The sequence below is a fragment of the Montipora capricornis genome, chromosome 5, assembly GCF_036669925.1.
Source record: "Montipora capricornis isolate CH-2021 chromosome 5, ASM3666992v2, whole genome shotgun sequence".
Classification (NCBI taxonomy): Eukaryota; Metazoa; Cnidaria; class Anthozoa; order Scleractinia; family Acroporidae; genus Montipora; species Montipora capricornis.
This window is the reverse complement of record NC_090887.1, coordinates 6,601,377-6,624,889: the sequence shown is the minus strand read 5'-3', so window position 1 is coordinate 6,624,889 and position 23,513 is coordinate 6,601,377. Positions and strand designations below refer to the sequence as shown.

The following is a 23,513-nucleotide window of genomic DNA, read 5'->3' as shown; positions in this document are numbered from 1 at the left end:
ATTAGCCTACCAAGCCTCGATACCATACAGTGAATTGAAAAGAATTCTTGCTCTAAAAAGAGGCTTGGTAGGCTAATTTGCACGTGGACAAAGGAATTATGAATGTGACCGCCATTTATGAATAAGCCTCTATTAATGCCGAAATCAGGGCTGTTGATAACCAATCAGATTCGAGTATTTTGTAATAGTTACGACTAGGACAAAAAGCATTTATTTCTGTCTTTTGTGAAGAAATTTAAGTTTGTAAATCAATCACAATGTTGACGAAAATTTGGCTGAGTTTTTAATATGTATTGCAATATTGAGTATAATTTAAACGAAAACAGAACAAAGAGGAAGATAGAAAAGAAAAGTTAAAGAAAATAACAGAAACAGCCGCCTAAGAACAAGAGTTTATCAGTAAAAGAGTTCCAGTCGCTGTTAATCCAACACAGCATTTCCGAGTCCAAGCCAATATTACCAAACACGTGCAGATGACGTCAGAGATCAGCTCTTTATAAACTGCGCGATCATTCGACCGGAAGGAATATTCTAGGACCACGAGAATGTAATGGCGGAAGATCTGAGGCATTTTACAGACATCAAAGATATTCGGCCCGGCATAAAAAACTTAAACTGTTTATTCATAGTTTTGGAAGTCGGTAAGCTTCCCCTAGCCTTTTACTCGTTCCCTGCTTGGTCTGACACAGAATCCACGCTAAAATTTCGCGAATCTTTCTTATAGGGAAAGCGACCAAAACTAAAGATTCTCATGTTGTTCGTACATGTCGGGTTGCGGATAAAACGGGCTCTATTATGGTGTCCGTTTGGGACGAAGTCGGAGAAATTCTACAACCAGGAGATATCATTAAGTTTGTTCGAGGGTAAGAACAGCTTTCTTGGTGGTGTGTTGATGCCTTCAACTGCCGAATGCGAACGATCAATTCTCTTCGGTGTTCCTCGTCACCGAGGAAGTTCCCAGGGGGGAGGGGGGTCTGCCATTGTCCGACAGAAAGAGGCAAATTGCGTATATTCGGCGGTCGGAATTTAGGCTTCTCTGTCGCGACCTCCTTCAAATATTTTGAAAATGGATTTTGGTTCCAAAAGAACGGGATTATTTAATATCACCGCTGCAAGCTTGTCCGATAGAGGTTTATGTCGTAGGGGAGGGGAGGGTAGTTGAAAAACCAAAGAGACATTGTTTACCACTCTGTACTTAAATTTTATGACTTTTTCGTAACTTCAGATATGGATACTGAAAATGAACAAATCTCAAATATTGGCTATTAATTTTTTTCACATTTTAGCAAAGGTTTGTTGGGAAAATTATGTTCCATCTTAGTATGGCTTTTTAACCCGTAGAGACAACTAGTGGCCAAAATAATGATGTGGGCAAGGCAAGCACATTGGTGGAAAAAAATAGGATCCATTGATGGCACTTGGCATGGACCAAGATGTCGTCGTGAATTTCTGCTCTTTCATTTTTGGTGAAAGATTTAAGTGGTTGAAAGTGGTTTGAGTAGGAGTGAACACAATGTGCGAGCCATGGCTGCCAGTCATGCAAGCCATGGCCGAGAGTCATGTGAGCCAACTTGCAAGTCACACAGTTATTGAAAGCTAACCGTTTCAAAATGGGTGCTTAGACTTAAAATAATACTGTTTAACAGTGCTATTTGAAATGGGTGCTTAGATTTAAATGCGAGACTCACATGACTGTTGTCCAGCCCCCTCGAGTAGAGTCAAATTTGCACTCTAACTCCCAATGGCCACTTTCTGATTTTACTCTGTCTAAAGCCAGACAATTTTACCCATCAATGGGGCCCCCTCGGGGCTTAAAGGGATAAATTATTAAGATGGATTTTTTTTGGGTTGTTTCATCAATATAGGACTTTCCTCGAGGTAATTTGTCTGATCAGAAATTACATGGCACCCTAGCAACACTCTGTGACTAGATTTGCTTTGAAGTAAGAAGGTCTTGTTGTCCCGAGTATAAACAAATTGCAAGCCAGTGTGGCATGAGAGTAATAAATTGAAAGTAACACTTTATGTAACACTGTAATAATTATTGTTCTTTAACCTTAATTTTAAGATTAATTTTCTAAATCTATTGGTGATCATGCTTGCATCATATTCCCTTCCTTGAGCTGCTCACAGGCTCGCAGATAGACTAATGAGGTGTAACCAGTAGCTTTAAATAATGGCCAAAACAAACCCTAGCATGAATCTGAACCTTTTATGTTAAGGCTTAACCCAATCACCCCTAAAGCTACCGCCATTGACTTAGAGTAAAATGGTCTGAGGTTAGCAAAACAGTAAAATCTGTAATTCTCACGTCCAAGAGAGAATGGGTTAATTTAGAGTTAATTGACAGACTTAGTTGTCTAAGTTAAAACTGAATTAATGTGTGAGATGCCAATGGCTGATTGTGGGTTGCAAATTGTCTGTAACCTTGACAAGAGCTTGCTCTGTCAGCTTATGCGCATTTGAAAGTCAAGAAATAGCAAATGACAAAATGGCAAGAGACAAAAACGATTACCATTCAGCTGCATTTGGTATTTTTAATGTTGCCAGGTATTCCTCATTATGGAAAGGAAGTTTAACTCTTTACACAGGAAGAGCAGGGCACATGGAGAAAATTGGCGAGTATGTAGCAAGAATGTTCTCATTTTATTGAAGTGTCTAATTCACCGAAAAAAAACCTATCCCCTCAACAATTCTCTACACTTGTCTGACACTAATTCTTTGGTTTGCTAAAAGCTCTCTCCTTCAAAGTCGCTGTTTTAGAGGCTCCTAAAAATTAGTAAAACTAGTTGTAATTTGATCTATGACTGTGCAAGGAAGAGGAATGGATTTAAAACCGGGTTGATGTCACAGAATGCTCTGCATTGTGAAAGTTCTTTGAAAACAGCAATGCAAACCTGTCAATCCGGTATGGAACCCATTCCCCTAATCATTGCTCGGTCATGGTCAAACTGCATGTATGACCACTTTTTTCTCGTCTTTCAAAGCAAATAAAAAAGTGAGTTTTCAATTTAACGCATTGACTCCCAGGTTTCCCCATTGACGAGTCTGGGCGGTTTAGGCTGGTTTGGGTGTCAAAGGGTTAAAGTTGTAAAATACAACACAATATATTATTTGAATGACTTCAGAGAATAAATAAAGTGGAGAAGTTTGTTGACTGGAGAGGTGGTAGGGAACTTTAAAATGGGCACCATTTCAATTTTCTTGATTGTGCATTGAACTTAGTCAACCCTTAAGCCATTGACCCCTGAGAGCAGCAGTGTAGCAGCTCTCGTAACCTGCTATTGTTTGGTATTGTAAGCAGCTTAATTCTATTGTTTTTAAGTTTAAGTCATTGTTTCAATTGTTTAGTCTTTTGTTTTTGGCTATGTAGCGAGCCAATCACATTATGCGTTACAAAAGCTGCTACATCACCCCCTGAGGGTGGGGGCATCCTAGGGCGTTTAACCCTTTAACTCCCAATAGTGCCACTTATAGATTTTACTCTGTCCAACGCCAGACGATTTTACTCGTCAATGGGGAACCCCAGGGGGCTGAAAGGGTTAAGGTTTGAATAGGATAAACTCAGTCAAAAAAGACTGTCCCCATCAATGTACATGTAACTAACCTTCTTCAAGGCAAAATGTTCTTTCACTTTTTGGACTTAAGAGGGACAAAAAAGACAATCTTAAACTGACAGCTTCAGTGTTGAGACTATCCCCATTAAATAAATGTAACTACCGGTAACCTTCTTCAAGGCAAAATATTCTTTCACTTTTTGGACTTATTAAGAGGGACAAAAAAGACAATCTTAAACTGACAGCTTCAATGTTGAGACCAGCTTATCAACACAAGCAGTTTGGTAAATATCTCTCTGGGCCTCAAAAGTTTTGGGACTTTTTAAAAACAGGCCCAAAATGTGATGAAGTAGGATCGTCGAGTTGAGAGTGAGTCCTGAGAAGAACTGTTGTTGGTGACATTGAATGACATTTCGACAACCTGAGCAGAAGTCATCCTCAGAGTCAACCTGAGTTAGAAGTCATCTTCACTTGACTTGGATCATGACTTCTGCTCAGGTTGCCGAAATGTCAGTCAATGTCACCAAGAACAGTTCTTCTCAGAACTTACTCTCAACTTGACGATCCTACTTAATCAAGTTTTGGTCCTGTTTTTGAAAAGTCCCAAAAACTTTTGAAACCCAGCAAGATATTAATTTTACCAAACTGCCGTCTGCTTGTGTTGATAAGCTGGTCTCAAAATATGTCTTCAAGATAACAAAAAGCAAACTGATTGTGAAGTTTGATGAAGTAATACATGTATATCTCTCTGTTCTCAAGATTCAGGGAAATTGTGGCACCTGAAAATTTTTAGACAAACTGGCTCTGGGATACAAACCATTTGCTATAATTATTAATCAGCCCAGCATCCTCTTTCCCTACACATACACATAGATAATTTGTATTTATAAATGGCAGCTAATGAGACCAAGTAGCTTCGCTCTAAAAGCAAGTTATTTTGTATTTTGTCCTTGCCAACAAGGCTAGTTGGTCGTATTAGCACAAGGACAAAGGGATAAGTCATTGGCCACCATTTATGGATATGGTCTATACAGTGATTTGTCCTTTAATAAGTAAATGATATGACTTTACTGATTGCTTTCAGTATGTTTTCTTTAAAAAAGTGTTATTTTTCCATAGTTTTTGCATGGTGTTTTGTGAGGTACCAAACATGAGTGATCCTAACGCAGAATTTATTCAGCAATATAAGCAGGTATTTATTTCTTATTCGTTGAAAATAAATCAATTTTGGTGTTGACAGTCTAATTACTGCCTTCCCGCTGCCTGAGTGCTTAGACACATGGCAATTTGCTTTCTTTGTATTGTTTTTCTTGATATAATAATAATAATAATAATAATATTAATATTAATATTAATATTAATATTAATACTACTACTAATAATAATACCAACTTCATTCATTTAATTCAATGAAAGGAAAGGATACCAGAGGTTATCCCAATCAAAGGTATGCGCCCGCAGCGGATGTAATTGGCTAAGAGTCGAGTTTGATGCATTATGCATATGTATTGCCACTTTTCCTTATTTACTGTTGAACTCTTGTTTGGGTCAGAATAGAGATAACCGGCAAAGATTGACTTGCAATTAATAGACCTTTCTCCAAAATGGCACAAACAGATTTGAATGAGTTGAAAGTGAACTAAATCAAAAACTGATACCAGAAATAAAAAGAGCACCTTTACTTTTAATGGTAACCCTTCAAATTTTCTGCGTATTAGGTGTTATATCAGCTGAGAAAATGTAAGTTGAAATTTGAAAAATTCACAGACGTTTTTAAATACATGTGTGTGACTGGGGGCTAATTTATTCCATACTGGTAAGCATTTTTAATTTTAACTTATTTGAATCTTCAGCTGCCATTTTGGAGAAGGGTCTGTTTGGTTCAGTTGTCGTGGCTCTTCAATGCACCCTAAGTATGTCGTCTGTAGTGTTAAGTAATATTCTTCACAACTGAATTTCCTTATTTGGATGTAACTTAGCTCGCCTATTTTCCCGCGCATGCAGCTTCGATCTTATTTTTGTCCATATTTGGGCATAAAATTGGTGTCTCTAAAATCCCCAGCTTTGTTCCAAGGAAAAGAGTGTCGAGTTACACTCTTCAAAAGTCTCCTGCTTCTGTTGTTACTCAATAAAGCCTTTCCTCTGCAAAAAGGAAAACACTGCACAACATATGTTAACTTTTTCAGAGTCTCCAACAAGGTGAACAAGGGAGAAACTCACCCAATGCTTTCAACCTGTCAGGGACATCATCATCAACAACACCATCATCATCATCATCAACATCATCTTCCTCAGTCTCATCACGGAATCAAAACCACAATTCAGAACATTCGGCTTCTACTACTACTCCAAACAATCACCACGGAACCACTGTGGCACAACATAGATTCCACCCTTATGTCAAACCGGATGTGCCAGCCCTTCAAGCAAACGTCCCTCCCAAGGTAGATGCATCTCGTGACCCAAGGTTAAAATTACGTGGCAACAATGGTCTTAGTAGTAGTAATGGAAATAGTGGAGGATTTCCTGCGGCTGGATCACATGGTGCAAATGGAACTCATAATTCTAGCTCTGACGTCAGTGTGCGTAACGTAATCAATACAAGTCGTGATCCAAGGACACGCAGATGATAAAGATTAATTAAAAGCAGTAAAATAGGTTTTTCTATTGTAGAAAGCTGTAGAATATAAACACTATGCATGTTGTGTGGGCTTTGTAATATCTTACTCCAATCCCTTTCCCTGTCGGATCATGTGATCAACTTATGCCAATTAAGTGTATTTCTATCAAGGAAATCAATTGTTTTTTCTCCAGAATTGTTTAACAACTGGTTTGGCAAAACTGACCACTTATTAAGCAGTAGATAGTTTTCAAAAAAATTCTTGAGACCAAGGTTCGGCTAACTCATTGTGGTATTCCTGAGATATTTGCATTACAAATTATGTAGCATTCTCATGAAATAATATGGAAATACCTGGAACAAAATTGTTGTATTCCCGAAGGGTTTGAATTGGCCCATATCACTCAATGTCCAAACTAAAGATTTTGCCCGTCGAACCTCTCATTCAATGTGAGGCTGGACGGGCAAAGACAATGCAAAGACAAAGCCTTTATTCCCCACGGACTCCAAAATGGCCGACGAGTGATAAAGGTGAATTGGGTACAACGTTGAGTTAGCCGATTTGGTCTATTGTGTAATGTACAGTATTGCTGATAAACGAACAAAAGAAGGTAATGAGAAATCTATTGTTTTTGTCCACAAACATTGTGGAGATGACATCACATGAAAACCACCAAGAGTTGCACATAAAGTAGTTTAACAGTTGTCAATGATATGGTCCACTATCACCTACATTTGAACCAAATAGTAAATATCCTTCATCCTGGAAGAGTCCTTGAATTTTGAACGCAGTGGAGGAGAAAGCACTTTAATACTGTAACACCAACTTAGCCCAACAAATGGTTGATGTTTTCTGTATGGAGCATGAATTGTTTCCAGGGATTTAGTTTGTGGAGAGAGTAATGCCATTTGCTCTTATTATATACTCAACAGAATGCTGCGTTTCTGATTGGTCAATGGCAAAGTCATAAATGCGTTACAGATTGCAATAGAGGTTAAAGAGTGCAAACGGTACTTGCCATAGATTCACAGCGATGGAGTAATGTTGTTGAGCATATAATAAATAAAAAATCGTAGGAGCTTTCTCGTGCGTTTCGTGTTTTTTGGTCTCTCGTGATGTTTTCAAAGTTGTCAAATTGCACTCGGCACAATAGACCCTTCTCTAAAATGGCGGCCGAAAATTCAAGTTAAAATTAAAAACGTATACCAGAAATAAAAAGAGCACCTTTACTTTGGTAAGTTTCGGCATATCAGGTGTAATATCAGCTGAGAAAATGTAAGTTGAAAAATGAAAAATTTACAGACGTTGGTATGATCGGGGGTATGACGTATACCTCCAGTCATACAATCGTCTGTAAATTTGTCAAATTTCAACTTACGTTTTTTCAGCTGATATAACACCTAATACGCTGAAACTTTGCAGGGTTACTACAGTAAAGGTGCTCTTTTTATTTCTGGTGTCCGTTTTTTTCGTTCAGTTCAATTTTAACTCATTCAAATTCGTTGCTGCAATTTTGGAGAACTTTCAAAACATCACTCCTGCCCATGTAAATTACGAAATGTACAAGCACGTTCTTTCCCTCTACTTATACTTCAGAATTTGACTGTAGAATATCAATTAGTATCACCCAACTAGTGACTAATGCAAATCCTGCGTTTTGATTGGCTACGCTACTAGAGGACTTTTGGTAAGAGTCCTCGAGTAGCGAAAAGCGTGACGCTTTCTTTCGTTTTATTCCCAATTAAATATTTCTTGAACTTGCATTTGCTAAATTTATCATTGCCTTTTCTTTCCCTACTAGTTGGGTGATACTAAAACAATTAGACCCTTCGCCCTCAAGGGCCACGGGTCAATAGCCCATGTTCGCCTCATGGGCTATTGACCCGTAGCCCTTGCGGGCTACGGGTCTAATTGTTAAGTAGTACAAAAGCCCTTGGTGTTTTTCTCTCCATAATCCAGCTCTCTCAACACGTAATGTTGGATGTTGGTAGTAGTGGGCCTTATAATTGTAAAATTCCAGCTAAAATATGGGAGGATGTAAAGTGCAGGTAAGGGTTTCAGGTCATTGCTTTACCATAACTGAAACAACTTTTACAAAAATGCTAACCTTAGGCCTAAACATTATCTAAAGCATAGTGTTTACGCCCAATGTTATCATTGGTAAAGGTTTGGGTCGTTCCAGCTATGGTGACACAATGACCTGTGATCCTAAGTTACAACCTGCAGTTTACAGCCTCCACTAAAATATAGAGCTGCCCGCTGCAAATTAAGGCTGAACGTTTTGGCCAATGAGAGTTTGAAAAAAACCATAGTTTTGAAATCTGAAGAGAAAAAGAATTGACTTCTTTTCCATGCTTGCGGTAACAGTGTACTTTAGGGAAATCTTTGCGGACCTTCTTTGTTCCAATGGTGAACGAATTTTTTTTGGGCATGGCGTCTTTAAACGTTGAAGCTCATGATCCTAGTTTTTTCCCCAGTTCTTAAGCCTTGTTGGTAATCACTCATTAAAAATTGACAAATTGTTGTCGCTAAAGCGCTAGTGTGCCCATCCATTATTTGTAAAATTTCTCATTGTTAACGAGGTATATCGGACTTAGATTGTTCAGATTTTCGTTCGCTTTCCTATGCTAGCGTTCTTTCGGCCTGATACCTGATTCCCCGTAGGAATGATTTCGTTGTGGGAGGGTGGGTTGGGGTGGAGATTGCGCTACCAACCAAAAATATCCTTAAATGTTAAAGTTTTCGGAACAAAAGGGACACCTTATTGGTACTTAATTTCGCGATTGTAAATAAAATGCAAAACGAAAGAACCGCGATTAAAAATCCTCGCGAAATTTAACACCCATATAGAAAATTCAAATCACAGAGAGAAATGATTAACATGTAATTAGGGACTGTGCAATAATTATCAGGAAGGGGGGGTCCTAAAATGAGCTTCACCAAAGGAAAAATTAGATAGGTCCCCCCCTCCAGCAGCGTCAAGATTAGCTGTGACCCCCCCCCCCCTCCCCACTCACGTTCTCTCAAAATTATGATGTGCCCCCCCTCTAACCCGTACCTTTAGATATTGAAAAACTTGAGAACAGATACCAATATCTTTTATCCGACACTGACCCTGCTTGTGCAGGAAGGTTTCTCCGAGAGGATTACAAGCCAGCTCCCCATGATGACAGCAACATCAGACGTTGCAAACAAGAGGCAAATGATATCCAGGACAAGCTTAATGCTGTCGTAACCAAGTTAGAAAAACACTGAAGACTGGCCTCAGCTGTTTACACAATTTTAATGCTGAACAACGTCATTCAATAAAGTCTCAAGTCGGTTTAAACGTTCTGCATCTTGTAGAAGACCTGGATAGGGTGATGGCTAAATATAAAGCGACATTTCCTATTGGTGCCAAATCCAAATTATCCAAATCAAGAAAAAAGAAGGAACAGAAGAAAAAAAGGGAGAAGAAGAGGATTGCTGCCTCAGAAAGCCGTAGGATCCGAACCTGTATAATTTTTCGGTCTTTGGGAGGTGAACCCATTGATGACAACTATGAAACAGAAGTATGTGGAATTCCTCAGCTAGAAACTGTAGACCTAGAAACCCTCTCGCTGTTTAAATCAAGAACAGACCTGGCATGTCTGCGGGACCTCTTAAATGCCAAATGTTTTATTGGCAAAGCTCACAACGTGGTTTGTGACTTCTGTGCTTGAGCGATTATTTCAATCTATCATATGTTGACATTCTAAATAAGTTAAAGCATGTGTTTATGTTGATGCAATATTTAGACATTATGGATAGTCAAAGGCGTGGCATCTGTCTATTTGGAAAATGTTTATTTATTCATTATTGAATTTGTGAAATTTAATTAAGACCCCCCTCAACTTACTTGAGAAATCTAATCTAGAGTCCCCCCCCTCCTTTCCATTATTTTAACTTAAGGCCCCCCCCCCGCTGGTTTTAGGGCCCCCCGCTCCTGATAATTATTGCACAGCATATACAGGATATGTGTCGACAAATACACAAACTATGAACTGGTTTTCCTGGTAAGTTCCATTTTTTATGATCTGTTGTGAAATAAAGTTATGCCTTTTGCTTCTTCCAGTTTATCTAGAAATTTTACAAAAGTTCAGACTTGCAAATTAAAATGAAGTTGAGAACGCTTGAATCGCGAAATTTAATGCCCTTTTTTCATATTTGTCTATTGAAACTACGAAAATAAAACCCCACGAAATACTGTCTCGACAAATTCGCGAAATTAAGCACCAATAAGGTAAAATGACCACTTTGTACTTGGCTGTACATTGATTTGTAGTAAATTAAAGTAATAATAAATTTGTATACAAGTAATTTATTCCATGCTGAAGTGTCCAAGATTGAAGTGGAGAAGTGAAGATTGGGAGTGGGTGGTTTGATCTGAATGTCCTATAGAGTGAAGTGGAAAAATTTGAATGTCTCTCTTAATTCCGTGGGATACCATAGGCAGCATGGTAGAAATCCGGGTGGTTTTATTTGTATTTTTCTTCGTGTTTTTTTTCTTTATTTTAGTCACAAATCTACAACGTTTTATTAATATTCCCGTATCTCGTTGGAAGTGTATCATTACTCCCGACAATAAGCTGCGTTTACATGCTGAAATGTTAAGCTAGTGAGTCAATGACGTCACTTTCTCCTAGATCCAACCCTCTGAAGTCCCATCGGTCAGTTTTAAACGTGAGTAATGGCGGACCGTAAAATCCAAAACTTGCACTCAAAGTAAACAGCCTTTGGACAAAAATCAAAGCTCGAACTTTTGCCAGTCGGTGTTAAGCAATCACACTTTCAAAATTTGAAAAAAAAGGAAGTGATTTCTCATCATAGTAGCACAAAGGTTTGTATCCAAACAGGGTCACTTGCAGCCTCGCTTTCATTTGTAGGCCAAGTAACTTAGCTACAACTGTAAAACGAGACCATCTCATATCCAACGCCCGCTCATGAAATAATTGTTAAATATCACATTTTGAAACGCGGAATGTTCAGTTCCTTTTTCGTTATCGCTGATGATGCCGTAGATCGGATTGGATTTTATACAACTGAAGGTTCAACAATAGCGTTAGGTCTTAATTCCATGTAAAGTCTTTCATAGTTTTCAAAATACTACTGAATGCTACTGAGGTTAATTATGCCTACCACTTCAGTGATAGCAGTCGGTAATGAGTTCCACATAGTAGTTACTGATCGGTACAGAAAAGATCGCTGTCCAACAGCAGATTTGTACCCTGGAATATCTAATTTGTTCTTATTTCTAGTATTCCGATCGTGTACAGTAGCCCTTAGGCTAGTGACAAAGTGGGAACAGAGATATCTAGGTGCTAGTCCATTTACAAATTTAAAACGTGAGAGTGCCAAAAGTGTATGTTAGCATACTACTAACAGGAAGCCAATTTCAGCCCCTCAGGACAGGTGTTATGTGTTCGAATTTTCTCGACTGAGCCTGTGACAACTCTTGCAGCAAAATTCTGGACACTTTGCCGTTTGTAGACGTTCTGCTTTGATGTGCTAGACCATACAGGAGAACAATAGAATAATCGACTGAATACCAAAGCGTGGATAAGATTCTCTAAAGCCCTTGAGTCAAAAAGATATTTAATTGTGTTATTCTGACATGAACTAGCGAAACAAGATGAAACAGTGTTCGTAATATGTTCATCAAAGCTTAGCGTTGCATCCATTTGTATTCCAAGATGCCTCGCTAAGTTGGATGGAGTAACTTCTTTACCTAGTAAAGTGACATGAAAATCTTCGGGGAGTCTTTGCAGCATCTGGCGATTTCCCACCACCAAGAGTTTGATCTTATCAGGGTTTAAAAGGTCTTTCATAGTTTTCAAAATACTACTGAATGCTACTGAGGTGAATTATGCCTACCACTTCAGTGATAGCAGTCGGTAATGAGTTCCATATAGTAGTTACTGATGGGTACAGAAAAGATCGCTGTCCAGCAGCAGATTTGTACCCTGGAATATCTAATTTGTTCTTATTTCTAGTATTCCGATCGTGTACAGTAGCCCTTAGGCTAGTGACAAAGTGGGAACAGAGATATCTAGGTGCTAGTCCATTTACAAATTTAAAACGTGAGAGTGCCAAAAGTATATGTTAGCATACTACTAACAGGAAGCCAATTTCAGCCCCTCAGGACAGGTGTTATGTGTTCGAATTTTCTCGACTGAGCCTGTGACAACTCTTGCAGCAAAATTCTGGACACTTTGCCGTTTGTAGACGTTCTGCTTTGATGTGCTAGACCATACAGGAGAACAATAGAATAATCGACTGAATACCAAAGCGTGGATAAGATTCTCTAAAGACCTTGAGTCAAAAAGAGATTTAATTCTGTTATTCTGACATGAACTAGCGAAACAAGATGAAACAGTGTTCGTAATATGTTCATCAAAGCTTAGCGTTGCATCCATTTGTATTCCAAGATGCCTCGCTAAGTTGGATGGAGTAACTTCTTTACCTATAGTAAAGTGACATGAAAATCTTCGGGGAGTCTTTGCAGCATCTGGCGATTTCCCACCACCAAGAGTTTGATCTTATCAGGGTTGATAAGGAGAGCATTATAACCGAGAACACCACGTAGCGACCTTAAACAGGTCTTCATTAATCTGCTGCACAACTGCGGTAGCATTTTTGACAGGAGACGACGAATACAGTTTTGAGTCGTCAACAAATGATTCCAATGAGCCACTTTCCGGGACGGTTGGTAAATCATTTTTGTATCAGTTAAAGAGGGCCGGCCCCAGTATCGAGCCTTGTGGAACTCCATGAGTGATCGGGCCGAGGCTTGAGGTCTCAGAACCAATCCTGACGTGCTGCAGGCGCCCGGTTTGGTAACTTCTAAACCATTCTAGTGCTGTGCGACCAATCCCAAGTGCCTGTAGCTTGGAGAGAAAACTGCAGTGGTCAATACTTTCCAAGGCTTTTTGACAAATCTTTTTGCATTACAGTTTCTCTGGAGCGCTCGAATTTTTTTTTCTGCATACACAACACTCTCGCGCTTCGGCTCAATTAAGGCTGCCGCCACGTCAGCCAACCGTCTTCGCTCGGCTTACTCGTTGGCAATTCCAGAAAACCAAGCGTCACTTCCATTGGGAAAATATGTCCGCGTGTGTTAAATACTGCGCATGCCTGCCTATAGAGCATTCTCGTCACCAGAGCCTAGGGTAGGCCCAAGGCTCTGGGAAACTCTAAGTTTAGGAGCACATGCGCCGTAGGATTCTTGTAGCCAAAAATTGGCAATTTGAACTTTACTGCGCCTGCTCACTCCTCGTGCTAACATGAATGCACCAATTAGAGACGCTTTTGATTATTCTTCACGAAAACCAATGAGAAGACACTTTGTTTCAGGGTTCCCCAGAGCTCTTCTCTCTCTCTCTCTCTCTCTCTCTCTCTCTCTCTCTCTCTCTCTCTCTCTCTCTCTCAGTGAAGAGAAGAGCTCTGGGGTCGAGATTGAATTGAGAGTAGGGAGTTAAGCAACGACGGTAAGGAGAGCGTCATCTCAAAATATAAATTCGCGTTATTGTAATTAATCAAAAATGACAATGGTCGGAACGGCGCTTAATTTAGGGGAGAAAATTAAATTTATCCTATTTCGAGTTGTTGTTTTGCAGGCGACGGCAAAGAAATGGACAAAAGTGAAAAACGCCCGTGCAGGGCATGCAAAGCTATTGTTTTAACCCACTTAATACGCAAATTAGTGACGTTCTCGTTTCCGTCACTGATGCAAGTGCTTCTTCCATTTCTTAGCTGAATTTTTTCACTTAAGCAGTCCTTATTTTTATTACTTTTTTTTTTCAGAAATTCGCGTATATTTTCGCGAACGCTTTTATATGCGGCACTGCCGAGTTTTTTCACAAAGTTGATTAAATTCCTTCTGCTTGGTGACTTAAAGCAGGTTGTTCAGGCAACACATCACATACTATACTTTACAACAATTCATGAAATTGATATCTCCGGTGGGTGGTGCGCTGCGCATTTGGCTTCTGGATAAACAGTAACGTCTGGGCTACGCTGACTGAAGAATTTGGTTAACGATTAATCTGCGCGACACGATAGAAAATTGCGCTATTGGTGAGCCAAAGCTTCGGCGGGGCTTCGGGAGAGCTTCGACAAAAGGTTTAGCGAATGAAGCTCAGCGGCAATGGTCGAGCAGAAAGAAGATAATCTTGAACTCAAAAGTTTATTGAATGAGGAGGAGAGCAAGGAAAATGCTTCCGCGCTGAAGAAAGGTGAAAATTTAAATGGAGGTAAGAGTTTTTTGATCACGAAGCGAGAGTTACATCACAAAAGTTTGATTAGAACTAACCATAAACGATCGGGTCGCTTCTGGGGTCTTATCGCGTTGAATATTCTTGTTCAATGTTTTATTTGTGTTACCTAATCAGTGCATGTGATTTCATTTTTACAGGTGGGGAAAATTACTCACTTTGGAGAAAAGCGGCAATTTTCATTTCTTTTATCAGTATAATTTTTACGACCGGAATTGGGGTAACATTTTTCGGTAAGTCTTGAGTTAATTAAATATCCTTTTTTCAACTGGTTCTTTCTTTCTTCCTGCAACACATCTTTATGTTTGATATCTATTTAGTGGGAAAATTGGCTTCTATACCCTTAAGGCATAAGACGTCTTGTGGAGTTTATGCCGTACAACTCGTACAGGAACCCTTGATTCTATGAAATGCTGTTGTATAAAGTTGACCCTATTATAGATTCTTGTTGTGGCTAGCTGTATTTTATTTCCCTTAATTGTTCTTTTAGGCAGAAATTATGTAAGCCTTTTGCTCCGAGAGATGTTCAAAAGCTGGGATAGTACGTGCTTGCGTTCTTAGCTGTGAAAAAGCAATTGATTCAGTAGCAAATCATGATTTTAAATTCAGCCATAATTTACAACACCGAGGCTGACCAAAGTAACAGTGCTCTGGATTTTCTAACGAGCCATAGGGTTTCTGCATTCAGCTTTCACAAGCATTGTGTATGACAGGTGTTCTGACAGGTGTAGCTGAGAAGGCAAGAAAATCTAACTATTTGCAGATGTCATTACAAAGTCATTCAACATTTCATGTTGTTAACCGAATGGACTAACCAGTCGAATGTTCCAAACTTTCTTCGAAGGCGCAACACGCAAAACCTCACATCTGAAGCTTTCTTGTGCTTAGAGCCTACCGCCCCACAGCAATTCCTCTTATTCCAGAATCACAGATCGTCTTCCACGAACTGTTTATTGCTATAAATATAATTAATTTTTAAAACGCTCAAAATTATGGTGGTGTAACATCTCGTATTACGAATAAAGTGTTATTTCCTTCTTTGGCTCCATGTTCTTTTGCAGTAACTTCACAAATTGCTGGAAGTCCTTCCGCTTTTGGATTCGCTGTAAGTTAATTATGCAACTTTTCATAATTGAACACGTTGCTTTTCCATTTTAATGCATTAATTAAATTACATGGCCAATTTTAGAGCCATAACGCTTGATAATGGTCGGAATAAAGTGTGCTTTCCTAATTAAAAAGGGATTATTTAGTTCAATATAATCACCGTTGCATAGGGCAGGGGAACCGAATGGCTGCCGTCGTTTCAGTAAAGAGATTGAACTACGTGTTTACCATCAAAGGCAATTGGTACCGTGTTGCTTTAGTCTCTAAACTGTGAAAATTCACTTATTCTAAAATCTTTCTCTCTTTTTACTTCTTGCTCGATAAACGGGAAAGAAATTATAAGTAATCGTAGACACAAAGCTTTGTCTGTCTACTGGCTGCGATATATATACATAAAAGAATCTGAGTAAAACACTTCTCCCCGGAATTTTCGCTTTGTGAATAAACTGGTTAAACGTCTTTAATTACGGAAACACTGGCCTTGCTTAATTAATGGAAGGGTCAGAAGCTCGTAGCTCGTGCGGCATGTCTTCTCCTTAGCTTTCCCGCAGAATACACTTGAAATTGCACCAAATTCAAAGCCGTAATGACGACATATGTGTAGAAATCACGTTATTACAATCAAAAAACTAAAAAAAAAAATGCTTGGCCTCAGCTATTCTCAGTTGCCATCGATATCGAGGTCAAAGACTAATATTCATAATATTTAAACAGTCTTCAACATGCAAACAAAGATGGCGCTCTCTAAACAAAGCTGTGCGCAAAGATAAATAATGTGCCAAAACGTATTAGCTTCTCATTGAAGACTATATTCTAAATGATTACACACCAACTGATTCGCGAATTTTCATACAGGACTTAAATCAATTAAAACAAATTACTGCTGCCAACGGCCAGAGGTGGCTTGTGTCCCAGTGTTTGAGCCTTTGCCCGATTCGTGTCTTTTTATGCCCGTCTCGAATTGCTGGTTTTCACTCACGTGATCAACAGCCATGTCTTTCAACGAAAACAAAAGGAAGCGTTTGCGTAATAATAGAGTTAAATTCCCGGAGGATTTAGTCGGGGCACCAACATAGCCGCCTTTTCTTTGTTTAGGGGCACCAACATGGCGGTCGTGACGTCATGTGAAAACCGATAATTCAAATCCGCTAGGTCATCATATAGACGAGTTCACGCTCTTGATTGCATCATGGGTGATCAGGGCAACATGGCGGGAACTTCAAAGGTTTGCATGGAAATTCTGAAGTAAAATATACTGTACATGAGTCGACTTTATTGACTTTTGCCTTCATAAACCATACAATTGCAAACAAGTTCATGTTCATAACTGAGATGAACTAGACTTGGTATCCTTTCTTTGGAATTTTGTCTCCATACAGTATCTGTAATTTTTTGCCTGTGGCATTACAGGAAATGTATGGCAGTAACCCTTTTGTATCAAATAATTTGTAAAATTGCCATTCTCTCCATATTTATTCTGCCGCTCCTTTGAGCACATATCTTCTGTTTTTGAGAATAAAAACCCCAAAATTGCATGTCATGAATACTTTTCATCGTTCTTTACGTCCGTAGAAACCGTTGATTTTCTCTCCATCTTTCCCTGATTACCTAGGATGCACTCAAGTGCGTGACCTCGTCTATTAAAATGGAAATTCTCATCCATGAAGGAATAGTTTCAAGTCCATTCGAATGCGTTGGAGAAATTATTAAAAATTTAGAAATTTTCGGTGGCTTTTGGATGACGTCACTGTCGGAAATCTGGAGGTCCGTTACCAACCTCGAACTCAGGCTCTTTCTCTTCTCCTTCCTTGTCGTCGATGACAAGTAAGGAGAAGAGAGAGAGCCTGGGTTCGAGGTTGGTCCATTACCTCGTCCTGAGAACAACGTAAAATGGCCGAGTTTGAGGTTGTGTGGAGTAAGTGAGCCCGCGATTATAACTTTTCAACTTTTCTCAAACAGTTCATACAAATTTATTCCTGGAAAGTTCAGTGATACACTCTTGCCATGCCAAAGAAAGATCGCGAAGAGTTAAAAATAGTGTGATTAGTATTTTTAGATGAATAATGTTCTCTTAGTACGGTCGCTTTTGCTTATTAAATTTTTCCTATTTCTATTCGGAAGGTCGTTAAGGTTCGACTCGTGCAATCGGGAGCACTTGGATTTTTCCGAGTATCACCGAGTCGCCATCGTCAAATACACCTTATCACAATAATTACCGGGGTAAATAGAGCGAGTTTCAATCGAGTGTCGTAAAACCAAAACCAAAGTAATTACTTTGGCCAATCAAAAAGGACGGAGACAATCCAGTAGACCAATCAAAACTCGAAGTAATTACACGTAGCCGACACAAAGCGCGGGAACATGTGCACGCGCAAGGAACGATTAGTTTTGGTTTTACTTCTGATTGGTTGAAAAAGTGGCGCGAGAACTTTAAACCAATCACTGAGTAAAGTAATGCAAAACCAAAGCAATTCGCTAATTACTTTCGACACTCAATTGAAAACCGCTCTATTCTCCTCACTGTTACAGTATCTTGGATTCGTTAGTGGTATACGAGATACTTGTTAGGGTTAGGGATTAATATTCTCCACTCCCACAGGAACAGTTACTCACCTTAGTTACTGGTTGTTTTTGTGTCCAGTTTGCAGCTGTCTTAGATTCGTTAACGTCAGCCATAGTTTTGTGGCGATTTTGCGGAGCAGATGACAAAGAATCAAATTCAGCTGCATCGAAGGAGAGAAGGCTAGTCATAACATAATTAAAGAGAATTTTTTTAAGAAGTATAATCACAAACAAGCGATGAGGTAACCCATAAATTGTATGGAAGGACTGGTGTTTAGGGCAGGAATTTATGCCTCTTCCGCGAGAAAATCGCGCTCTCCACGAGTGGCCCAATCATTTCTCATCACGGGATAACTTATGGAACCGAAGGTCAAGCTTTTCCGGTTCCTGTTTCCTTGGACAACCATGCAGTATAAAGTTCCTAAATGGAAATGAAAATACCAATGCCAACGCCAGTGCCAATGCCAATGCCAATGCCAATGCTATAGATGGTTTTCATCTGACGTCACAGCAGCCATGTTGTGCACAGAAGAAAAGAGAAAAAGTGTTTTGGTAATTTGACTCTGTTATAATGCAAAACATAGGCCATAATTTGCTATTGTTTTGTGCACCAACATGGCCGACTTATCACGTGATTGAAAACCATCTATTAGAGCGAGTTTCAATCGAGTGTCGTAAAACCAAAACCAAAGTAATTACTTTGGCCAATCAACTTCTGATTGATTGGAAAAAGGGTGCGAGATTTTTGAACCAATAACTGAGTGAAGTAATGCAAAACCAAAGCAATTCGCTAATTACTTTCGACACTCAAATTAAAACCGCCCAAACACAACCAGGAACTGGCAAATCGTGCGTTAAAAAGCGCTGGAAAATACATTTATTTGCAGATACTGAAAAAGGAAAACAAGTTTAGTAGGTTACAGGAAAACTTATAAAATTGTCGTTTATTTCTTGCCATCGCTTTGCCACCGCTAAATGGTGTTCAACGGTGATAATCAGACTTCTTTGTTTGTTATTAGAGCATGTATTGCCATTGCGGCGTGCTTTATCCTATCGGCAGTTGCGATCGCTTGTAGAGCTGTTTACGCGTTGGTAGAGGACAATATTCCAGGTCGGGTAAGTAAACATTTGAGGTACGTTTTATCAGTTAAGATGACAAACTGCAATTAATCCAAAAATTACCTTGTTCTCTGAAAGCGTTGTGACTCAAATAGACGATAAATTTGCGTTCATGGTTCTGGCCTCCTTTTCTTGGGTATAATATTACCAATACGACCGGCTGGTCTATAACACCTTTATTGCCAAGCCATTTACACTCTTGTCTCTTTCAGGAGGAATTGATGAAAATGCTTTCAATTGCGAGCCTCTTGTTCCTCGTTTCCTTGTTGGCTCTAAGTTCTTGATTGCATCTAAAGTACGCAGCAGAGCTATGAAGACCGACGGTACAATAAGTTATATCTTTTATACTTCACTACTGTTGTAGTGGATCTAATTGCTTCCAAAAACTGAATTTTAGAGGGTCATTTAGCAGTGCTGTTCCATTGCTATGGTAACATTAGGGGACTAGCAGACGCCCTTAAAAAATGATGCATGACAATAGCATTAGTCAAGTATCAACACGTTTCCCTACTGAAAGTATGGACAGTGTTTTAATCCTTTTCCATTGGAAACACACTGTTACCTGTGGAAGACCCTTTCGAGCCGCCTTTAAGGCGAGGCAGGTGATAGGACGGAGAAATTGCAATGAAATCCTATTTAAAGAGACGATTACTTTTAAACAAGTTCCAGCTGGGCAGTTATAAAACCGCGTTCGAAGCCGTTTTCATTTGTGCAGTCCGTATACAAAGGCTTTTCAAACGCTTTTCATTAGTCACGTGTGATAAGAGGAATAGGAATTGACATACGACTGTTAAATATTTTTAGCGCTAAGTTATACCTAGTTTATTAATCGTTTTAACATTTATACCTTGTAATTCTTACACGGCATGTCCAAAAACCAGTTGCTGAGCCCGCATTTACCGTGTTTTAAATATTAATAGAGTTAATTGATTGATTGATTATCGGGTGAGCAATAGAAAAGGAGGAAATAACTTATCTACTTACACTTATAATTGTTAAAAAACGCGGTGTAAGTATTACACTGAACCTCCAAACAGGCTTACTGGACTATTTGGTAGGAATTGAATAACTTCTTGCAACCACGGGAACGCTAACGTTGAAATCGCTTTCGTCGATGGTCATTGATCTCAAATGAAGTCTCCAGGTTTTGTAAGAAAAACATCACTTCCACAAGCTTTGCTACTTATAGTTTAGCAGCACTTTCTGCAAAAATATACGTTCAATAATTTAGTTTTTTTCCACTTTCTTCAGCGATTAACTCTCTGGCAGGAGCTGTTATGACGCTTGGAATGATTGCCAGTGATGACGTCTGCGAAAAAAACCGTAAAATCTGCTTCCTCGATTCAGCTACTGCTATTCTCATTGCGGTTGCTCTGATGAGTTACGGAATGATGCAAGTAACATCGGGAAGCCCATCAAATAATCGCCCGAATTATCAAAGCAAGGCCGCGTTCAATGTCCTATCGGGCTTATGGCTTGGTAAGTTGTCTTTTCGGTAAAGCGCCGCAAATCAAATGACCCTCCCCTGAAACTCATCCTAAAATTCTCTGACACCTTCTCTTCCCCCCCCCCCCCCCCCCCTCAGATTTGTTATACAGTTGCAGAGGATAAATGGTACGTTCAGTACTTTCAATAAAGCAAACCTAACATGCAAGTTATATATCTGTTGGAGAAACAGGACCGCTGGAAACCAAGATACACGCGCCACGTTCAAAACTATCAATAGCTTGACTTGTTCAGATGGCAGGAAATATTTCGTATGGCATGATTTTCATACTGTACTTGGTTTGTATTCGTGTTACAACATAACATTACAGCATCCCTTCATGATTTCTTGTGACCCTCCCTCTATTAATTTGCTGTCTATTTTTTCATGGCCCTCCCTTTTGAAGGGCAAAAAAAACTGTGACCCTACCCGATTTTCAACCCCTCCTCCCCCCCTGCTAATTTCTGACAAGTCCCCAAAAATAAGCCAAGGGAGCAACCTCGTTCCCAGGGTTCTCTCCGACTCGTCTACTGGAGACGAGTAGGGGAGAACCCTGGGAAGGAGGTTGGCCAAGAGAGTAGCCCAGTCTCCTATTTCAGGGTAACCATCATCATCGAATGCAGGCCTCGATATATTTACTTTGGTTATTTGTTTAGGCTGTTGTGGCGCAGTGCATCCTCGTTAAATGCAATGCATTCGAGAATTCGTCGTAGCTTACATGCTTTTCCTTAAAGCTTTTCTTTAATTCAGAATATGTTGCTGCTCGCTTGCAACGCTGGCTCCGGAGCAACCAGATTCTTCAATCTTGGGATGTTCTCAAATTGTTTTTCGAAACCTTTCCGGCCGGTCTCTAACTGATTGGCTAAGCCTAGGCGTCGAGCGGACACCAACGCAAGAGAAAGCAGACGTGGCCGCTGGATAGGCATTTTCGTTTTCGTGCTTCCCATGCACAAGTCTTCAAAGAGTAACTGCACTAATTAAAATTACTTTTTTTATTTTAGTACATTACTGGACATGATGGCAAAAGTGGATAAGAATCAACCGCTTGATTGAGCAATGTTTTCCACACATTTCCTGGTACACAGTAACCTTCCAGATGCCATAATTTGGCCTTATTTCCCGTGAAACTTTATCCAAAGCGGCCTTCACACGACAAACTAATTTAACTGGCAAACTCAAGTTGGCGAGTGTGAAAGAGACAACAACAGTTGTCAAACATGCTGGCAAACTGTTGGCGACAAATAGTACTTCTCTCTATTCTCCCCAATTTTTACCTACTTTTTCGTGTTAGTAAACTCTTATTTGACGTGCGAACGATTGGCAAACGTGAATTGTTGACCTTAAACCAACACGAGTGTGCCCTATTTAGTTTGTCGTTTGAAGGCCACTTAACGCACACGGAGGACGATGACTCGAATTTGAAAACATGTAAATAGTTATTTTGCTGCTGTTCCATCTTGTACTTCGAGAAAGGTAGAGTAAAAAAAGGGATTTTTAATATATTTGTTAAAAAAAAACTCGTGTTGTTCTCAAAGTTACTTAAACTTCTAGAAAATTCGTTTGGACTTTGCAATGGATACGATTTTTAGAGAGGACAAGTTGTATGCAGTTAATCGGGAGTTTAAGCAAGTGAAACGGCAAAGTCAATGAAAACGTCACTCCAAAAAATAACTTGAGGCCATCGCCAGTATTCCGCAATCATTCCATCCTGTTCATCTTGTTCCATACAAGCGAACTATCCGGTAACTATGAGCACGAACGGTCTTAAACTAAAAAATATAAACTTAATGGTTCATTTCAGTATTCTCACGTACTACTACTACTGCTACTACTACTACTGCTACTACTACTACCACCACCACCACCGCCACCACCACCACCACCTAAGAAAGGAGACTAATTGGTATGAAAGGGTTAAATTAAGATGTTTGGAATTTAAAGATGGCTGCTGCTGCTTCTTTGGATCTCTTTTCGATGGCGCTACGTAGAGAGAGAGATAAATAATAAGCACTCTAGTGCTTGGGTTTATGCTTGCGTCGCTAGTAAAAACCAGGCTTAACCGGATGCGGTCTGTGACTGGAGAACGAAACAACACAACAAAAACAATGCATGATAACAAAAGAAGCCCATGGTCACAGGGACCAATGGAAGTAGCAGTCCGGAATAGCTACACGATTACTTCAAACAACCAGGCCTGGGTTGCTCGAAGCATTGTTAGCGCTAACTACCATGGAAACCTATAGGTTTTGATATCTCTTAACCAACGGTTAGCGCTAACCCGGCCCCAGACTGGGAATTACTTCAAGAAACTATACGCGAATTCAATCAATTCAAATGACTCTGATCAAAGGTTCTTTATTATCAAATACATTTCATTTTACAACCATACCGTGTTGAACAATTGAAGCCTGTACATACGACAATTTTCAAACAGGAATGCAATTTCTCTAATAAACACCATTCACATAATCAAAGGAATAAATTTCATCTTAAATTCGTAATCCCTCCTGGGTATTTTTTCTGGCCAGACAAGAATTTCTTTAGTTTTCAAAAACGTTACATTCGCTGATACTAGCTCTGTTTGTATTCCAAAAAAAATCACATATGCCTCGAAAATAATCCACGAAAGGCAACTGAGGAGAAAATGGATTTTTTTTATATATGGACAAAAGGTAGCTGTATACAAAAAGGCTTAGAATTAAAAAAATTACCGTGAAAGTAGGACCATTGGCCAATAAACCTTAACTCGTCACGCAATGAAATTGTGAGA

At 39.4% G+C, this 23,513-nt stretch overlaps 2 protein-coding genes and 1 pseudogene across 3 annotated transcripts in view; 2 read left to right on the top strand and 1 right to left on the bottom strand.

Annotated features, from left to right (window-relative positions):
• The first annotated feature begins 514 nt into the window (after window positions 1–514).
• Window positions 515–7,178, top strand: LOC138048791 (SOSS complex subunit B1-A-like). Its single transcript, XM_068894914.1, has 5 exons — window positions 515–641; window positions 725–863; window positions 2,551–2,622; window positions 4,677–4,749; window positions 5,744–7,178. The coding sequence occupies exons 1-5, from the start codon at window positions 551–553 to the stop codon at window positions 6,185–6,187; spliced, it is 819 nt and encodes a 272-aa protein (XP_068751015.1). The 5' UTR covers window positions 515–550; the 3' UTR covers window positions 6,188–7,178.
• Window positions 7,179–13,643: 6,465 nt separating this feature from the next.
• LOC138050079 (transmembrane protein 163a-like) lies at window positions 13,644–21,761 on the top strand (annotated as a pseudogene).
• A 1,321-nt stretch (window positions 21,762–23,082) lies between these two features.
• The window catches only part of LOC138049280 (neurabin-1-like), a 22,234-nt gene continuing 21,803 nt past the window's right edge, over window positions 23,083–23,513 (bottom strand). For both annotated transcript variants that reach the window (XM_068895485.1, XM_068895486.1), the window contains exon 14: window positions 23,083–23,513. This exon is cut by the window's right edge and continues 1,434 nt beyond it. The gene's annotated coding sequence lies outside the window, so the exon portion shown is untranslated.